Source organism: Setaria italica, chromosome II (assembly GCF_000263155.2).
Source record: "Setaria italica strain Yugu1 chromosome II, Setaria_italica_v2.0, whole genome shotgun sequence".
Classification (NCBI taxonomy): domain Eukaryota; kingdom Viridiplantae; phylum Streptophyta; class Magnoliopsida; order Poales; family Poaceae; genus Setaria; species Setaria italica.
The window spans coordinates 42,109,396-42,116,848 of record NC_028451.1 but is presented as its reverse complement, the minus strand read 5'-3'; the positions used below and the strand labels follow the sequence as shown (position 1 = coordinate 42,116,848).

At 41.3% G+C, this 7,453-nt stretch overlaps 1 protein-coding gene across 1 annotated transcript; it reads left to right on the top strand.

The window, feature by feature from the left end:
- The first annotated feature begins 1,201 nt into the window (after positions 1–1,201).
- Positions 1,202–3,881, top strand: LOC101757649 (GDSL esterase/lipase At4g10955). Its single transcript, XM_004959658.3, has 2 exons — positions 1,202–1,421; positions 2,719–3,881. The coding sequence occupies exons 1-2, from the start codon at positions 1,321–1,323 to the stop codon at positions 3,782–3,784; spliced, it is 1,167 nt and encodes a 388-aa protein (XP_004959715.1). The 5' UTR covers positions 1,202–1,320; the 3' UTR covers positions 3,785–3,881.
- The last annotated feature ends 3,572 nt before the right edge of the window (positions 3,882–7,453 follow it).

Here is a 7,453-nt window from a genome sequence, read left to right as displayed (position 1 = left end):
CAGAGGCTGAATTTGGATGATCTAGTAGGTCTTAACTAATTAAATTCTCAATTTATCATTCAAAAGTGTATATATTGCTACGATCATAGTTCTTTGATAGAGAAAATTGAACATCTCAAGCGTTGTGGTGCAGGCTGAAACACATGGTTACACAAGTGCAACCTAAGACCTAAAATCTAGATTCTGAACTCAAGACATGGGTTGCAGCAAGAAATGCCACAACCAAAGATAAAGTTTCAACCAAGCACATATTGAAGGGTATACCTTAGTGCGATGGAGATGGAAAAATGATGGATATGGATGGAAAAACACATAGAATAAGTAGTAATAATGACCAGAATTTATCACAGTTGGATAAAGATTACAGAGTATCTATATATTGGTATTATGTTGTTGGAAAACAAAAAACAACAATTAGCATTTTTGCAGGAAAAAAAAGCAATTTTAATTAGCTATATGCGTCCTAAATTTCTCTAGGAACTCCGTCTCCTAAGATTCTATAGCTTGTGCCAGCGCAGGTTGATAGACTAGTTTGATTTAACTGACATGCCCCAAGTTGATTAATTAAGATCTGGGCAAGGGCTGAACATTATACAAACTTAGATCCACTTAATGGCACTGAAATGTTATTTCACTGCCCAAAATAAGTGATTTCTATAATGCAATTATTGCTTTTCTCCTTCTGCAGTCCACATTAGACTGTATGCACATGGAAGCATTAGGTACCTCTATCTATCTTTAATAAAGCCAACTTCTTAGACAGGCTCTTAGCCGACCCATCACACGCTATGTCTGTATTTCAGCTCTAAATGGCATGGCAAGTGTGTATTAGCCAGCAGCAGCAGGCTTTAGTCTTGCTCTTCGCGAGGCACAAACGGCTTCACCATCCACCGATAATATACAAGTGACGCATAACTTTTGAGCAACCGAATGTAGACATGGGTGGCAAAAGCGTGCATTTGACTGGGTCTCAGCTCAGGGATAAGGAGTTCAGGCTCCTCAAGTTGTTGCACATGTACCGTATGTATAATATACCTAACCACCCAAGCTTCCTGGTCGGCTCTTATTCTTAAGCGGCACGGCCATAAACTGGGTTGCCACTTGCACAAGAGGCGATAACAGCCATTGCATCTACCATACACACCAGCCGGTCCCTATGCCTATAAATATACAGCATATACAGGGCTAGCTCATTCACAACAAAAGCGAAAGAACAAGCAGAGACGACCAGCAATAGCCTACTGCAGTCCTGTCTCTAGATCGGCCAATCTTTGCCGGCGTGCCTTCGGTTCCCTAGCTAGTAGGTTGCAATACTGAGCCATGCCTTCAAGCAAGGGATTATTCGACATCACAGGGCCGACGCATATGATGGCAAAAACTGGCGACGGCACTTCTCCGGCCAAGACAATTGAGATAGACTGGTACGCACCCACCACCGGAAACGTCAAATTTGATGAGTATTTTTATGTTCGTTGAGTGTATCCTCTCGAGCACTCGGTGAATAGGTTCTTTGCCGAGTGTTTTTAGCGCAGAGATGGAGATTTGCCGGATGTAAAAAAACACTCGGCAAAGAGGAGGGTTCGTCAGGTGTAAAAAAACACTCGGCAAAAAAATTTGCCAAGTATTTTTTTTACACTTGCCAAAGAAATAAAATCTTTTTTCGAAAAAGGAGAAGAAAAAAATTAAAAAAAACTTTGTCGAGTCACCAGACACTTCAGCAAACGAAAAAATCCCGTACTTAACCTGCCCCAGCGCCCCTCCCCTCCCAGACCCGAGCACCCCGCCTCTCCCTGCCGCCGCCGCCGGCGGCCGGCCCCCGCCGGCGCCCCTCCCCTCCCCTTCTTCTTCCCCGGCGCTCCCTCCCCTTCTTCTTCCCCGACCCTCCCTCTCCTTCTTCTTCCGGGAGAGGGAGGGCCGGATCCGGCCGGTGGCGGCCGGATCTGGGCGGCGGGCGGCGTGGTGCGTGGCGGCGGCAGGCGGTGTGGTGCGTGGCGGCGGCGGGCGTGGCGGCGGCGTGGTTGTGGTGCGGCAGCGGTACTGGTGGTGCGGGTGGGGCGGCAGCGGTGCTGGTGGTGGCGGCAGCGAGCGTGGCGGCGGCGTGGTGTCGGCAGCGGGGCTTTTTTTCATTTTTTTGAAAATTTTTTGCCGAGCGATTTGGTCACTCGGCAATGTCTATCGAGTGCCCGAAAAGAACATTGCTTTTTGCCGTTAAATTTTTTGCCGAGGACTATTTGTCGAGTGTTTTTGCACTCGGCAAAACTCTTGTATCTCATAGTGACCTTACACTGGATCAAAATTTTACAGTGACATTATATTTAGTATCAACACTGCCTGTCTCTTAATTAAAATCTCATAGTATGTGTTAGGATCATTTGGTTCACGTATGGAATAACTTGTGAATTGTACCAACTCATACACAAACTCATACACAAGATGAAACTATCGCAGTTAGTATATTTTTCTACAGTGAATCACACCCAGATCATACATACATACATACATACATACATACATACATACATACATACATACATACATACATACATACATACATGCATGCATACATGCATACATGCATGCATGCATGCATGCATGCATACATACATACATACATACATACATACATACATACATACATACATACATCACAAACACAGCCCTTAGTTGATATATCCTGAAATCCAATGGCCATCAACCGAGCGCATTTCGTGGTTTCAGGGACAACGAGGAGCATCGCCGGTGCATCACCGCCTGTCTTGTTAAGGGCACCTACGTCCTGGAGAGCGATCGAACCAACGGGAGGCAGGAACCTGCCAATGCGCTCGCGCCGGCGTGGTGGGAGAGCTTCCACTTCGGCCGGCTTCCCTTTCGCGTGCTTGAGTGTGAGTGCGAATGCGCCTTGTGCAAGATTGGCCGGCACATCGTTGCAGGCAGAAGCCAGGGCTTCATCTACGGGGCCATCTTCGAGTACGTGCCACCGGACGGCTCGCGCCGCCACCCGTCGGCTCCAAGCTACATCGTTGCCTTCCGGGGCACTATGCGGCGGGATGCCACAACTCTGGGCGATATGCGCCTCGACCTCAGAATCCTGCTCAACGCACACCACAGCTGCGGCCGCTTCAGCCATGCGCGCGAAGAGGTCAGGAATTTCCTGGACTCCGTCCGGGAGGCGACGCCACCGGGAGCCGGCAGCCCCGCGGTGTGGCTCGCGGGGCATTCGCTTGGCGCGTCCATAGCGCTGGACGTGGGGCGTGATATTATGGCCAATAATAGGAAGCTGAACCTCCCGACCTTCCTATTCAACCCGCCGCAGGTGTCGCCGGCCGCGGTGATCAATGACAACCTGCCCATGGCAGGGGTGGCGAAGAGGGGTCTGCACACCTCTAGCTACATCCTGAAGCACGGGCTGGGGAAAGTTCTCAAGCCCCACAAGAAAAACATGGAGGAGCAGTTCGAGCAGCTGTCGCCGTGGGTGCCGAACCTGTACGTGCACCAGCGGGACCTCATCTGCAAGGGCTTCATCGACTACTTCGAGCAGCGGGAGCGGGTGCAGGAGCGGTTCCCCCGGGTGGCCGCGTCGGGCACCACGCTGTCGTACCGGGACATGTGCCGCTCCGTGTTCGGCATGCAGAACGAGCGGCCGCACCTCCTGCCATCCGCGATGCTGTGGAAGAACCAGAGCGAAGGCAGCGACCCGCACGAGCTCCGGCAGTGGTGGCAGCCCCAACAAGGCCCGGAGCTGGTTTTGACCCACAAGTTATACAAATGGCCTGCTTCAATGTAGATGCATGGCCTTATTATATGCTCTTCTCTTGATTATCTAGCTATTTGATTTAGTGATTCAGTGGATGCTTCTAATGTTAATTGATTTTACTAATCTATCAAACCGTGCTGCCGCAAAGGCTAATGTTGTTAAAATCTATTATATTTGAAAATTATTTAGAAATTAAACTTCAAACTAATAATCAAAATTGTTTACCTACTGCTCTCCTATTTTTTCAATACTTCAACATAATATTTATATAGATGTGTACTTACCTTTATCCAGTTGTTATTGATTTTTAATTAGTAATTACTCTATACACATCTACATTCACACTTTTTTCATTTTATATCGCACCTCCATACATTGTGTTTACCATAAAAATTAATATTTCTCATCACTTCCTCACGTACATATATACATAGTCTACATGTGACACTCATCATGCGTATATACCTTAACTTAGTATTTCTTTATTAACAATTATATAAATAGGTAATTTAGAATCATATATTAGTTTACTATTGGACATTTCTGTATGATGCAAATGAAGATAATTAGATTAAGATTTAGATGTTTACAAGTCACATGTGGGTAAGTTAGATACAAATTTAGAATGGCATTTTAAGTTATGCTTTATAACGGTATGCATGAGTAAATTTTTTAAAGATTATGGGTTACTTTAGATTATTTTTTTATAATGGCAGAGGTCTATAATTTAGATATATGTTTAGGGTTTATTTTAGAATATTTTCATAATGATAGAGGTGGTAACTTTTTAGAAAATATCATGACCAATGACTATGATTATTAAAGTTTACAGAATTGATGTTTCTGATTTTTGTGAAAATATCTTGGATTTGTCTTTTTTTTCTAGCGTGTCTGTGAGAACTAATGTGGAGTCCCCAATAGATGAAAAATGAGGCCACATTGCTACAAAACTATTACCATGAGCTATCTCTCATTTGTTAAATATTCGAACATAATACTTATATAGATACATACTTATTATCTTCATCCGATTATAATAGATTTTAGTTAGGAATTACTCTATAATGTTTCCATCAACATTTATAATCTTTAACTTTCCACTTTGCATCGCGAGTATGCGCTTGAATTTGTTTAATGGACCCTAAGTTTGAGTTATAATTGTAACATAGAAATCTATATTCTCATAACTTCCTTTATATCTTTATATAAATGGCAACATACACATCATGCGTATATACATTAATTATTATATCATATATTAATAGTGTAGGAAATATACGATTTAGAATCATATATTGGTGTTGTTTTTAATTAAGGTGATTTGAAATCAAATTTAGGGTTACCTCATATTATTTTTAAAAATATATCATATGTGGGTAATATAGATGCAAATTTAAGGGATTGCTTTAAGTTAATTTTGAAGTAGTAGTCGTGGTCAATTTAGTTGTAAATTTGGGAGGTTATTTTATAATGGCAAATGGGTAATATAGATGAAAACTTTAGGGGTTACTTTAATTATTTTTAGTATTAGTGGTGGGCAATTTATTTTCAAATTTAGGGGGTTATTTTCAATTATTTTTATAATGGTAGAATTGGGTAATTTTGATGAAGATTAGGGGGTTACTTTAGTTTATTTTATATAATGGCAAAAGTTTGTAATTTTGATGAGGGGTTACTTTAGTTTATTTTATATAATGGTAGAGGTGGGGGTAGATATATATTTATAGGTTACTTTAGGCTATTTTTATAATAGTATAGGTGGGTAATTTTTAATAACATAATAGATCCAATGGCTATGATGACTTGAGTCTACCGATTGATGGCTAGATGTTTGTTTTTTAGGAATTTCTAAGATTTCTCTCTAGAAAATAGAGTGTTCACCTAGGATCCTAGGTGGCTTCACCTGGAGGCTTCAAAAGGAGCTTCCAGACTTGCATGTGTGGTATTGAAAGATGGTGTTTAAAGAAAATGTACTTGCATATGGGTACATATGCTCTCCTTGTACTATCGGTTTTCCTTTCGGAGCAAGGTATGAATTATATTGAAGTACACACAGTCTTGATCATTGATCTCTAAATTTAGTAAGAAATTAAAGTTATTTTAAAGTTGTTTAACAATCTTTAAGGAAAAAAAGGAATTGTTACCTTTAAAAGTTGATGAAAGTATTTAATTTAAAATATTATTTATGATTTAATTTCATTTTTTGAAGAGTAGGTGAGCTTCTTTTAAATGAATCCCAGGAAAAAAAAACACTTTCTCTTGCTTGCAATTGGGCTGAGCAAGATCTCGGCAGCCCAAACCACCAAAGCTAGCGCAAGGAGGCCACAACCAAACACATACTCTACTTATGTAAAAGATAACTATTAATATATAATTTTGTGATACAAACTTGATATCGATATATTTATATTAATAGTTCTTACAATGAAAAGGTGCGGTGTTAGGTAAGATCCAATATCGGATTGATATGGAAAATATGTAGAGCTAAGTGATGCTAAGAAGAGGGGGCTGCACGGAGGGCAGTTTGCAGCCCTCCTGCACGGATTTTTTTTCCCCCTAAGAACATTCTCGTAGAATCTTATAGAGATGATAGAGGGTTCAATATAATTTATCCTATAGTGTTGCCCTATTATGCATATGTGCCTTGATATCTATCTAATGGCTACTGATGCTCAAGCTAGCTTTCTAGCATATGAAACAATAGTTATTGTCCTTGTTTAGTGGAATCTGTTCCACACATCTGTGAGTGATCACTTCATGCTCGCTTTTGGAGCAGAAAAGAGAAATCACTAGTGGAATGGATTATTATCACTGTGTTGGGCACTAAAGGTGGAGTAGGGAAGACTTGCAAAGTCTTCGAGGCCATCCGATGCATCGCTTTTACTGTTTATGTAATTTATATTGTCTCTGTCCTTAAATACATGTTGTTTAAGACAAGCAAATTAGTTCATTTTTGAATTACCATTCTTATCCTAAAAATTAGTATATATTTAAGCATGGAGGGTGATGCATAGCCTGTATGCATATTATTCACCTTCCTTCTTAAATTTCTATGCTTCTCTTCTCCTAGAGTTCTAAGCTGATGCACGTTATATCATACTTTTTAGCTAGATCTTTTTTTTTTGAACGAACGGTCACCAGATTGGTGCCATTTCTATAGATGTTCATTTGCATACTACTATCATATTACCCATTAGTTACCACCAAATAAGTAGGATCTAGAACTCACCCGATCAATGTACGTCCACTATTTCCTACTCCATGATTCTCTCCGGGTCTTAAAATAAAGCACAAAGATAGACGACCCTTTCTTCGTGGAATGAAACGTAGACATGGATACATGGTTGGATATGGTCCGATACCCTCTCTGACATTTGCGCATTTAATTCGGCGGATCCTGTTAATATCAAACGTACTCCAACACAAGTTATTTTGTGTGCCTTTTTTTTTAAGATAATGGAGGTAATTATTAATCTCTCCTACCTCTACGTCACTGCATCAATCATGAATAATTCAGGATGCACACAACCATTTATCTTTGAAAATATGGATCAGCAGCAGCCACACTTGAAATTGCTTCTCCAGCTCCTGTGTATAAATACGCACCATTGAGTGATAGCTCTTTCACGGCAAAGCAGAAGCACACTGGCCTACTGCACTGTGCACGTACTCAGCTTCAGCTCGATCGCATTGCACGAT

What these genes read in the sequence shown, in the direction of transcription:
- LOC101757649 (XM_004959658.3), top strand. Translation starts at nt 1,321, where the DNA reads ATGCCTTCAAGCAAGGGATTATTCGACATCACAGGGCCGACGCATATG. An exon ending in AAGACAATTGAGATAGACTG is followed by an intron (nt 1,422 to 2,718) that starts GTACGCACCCAC and finishes TCGTGGTTTCAG; the next exon opens with GGACAACGAGGAGCATCGCC.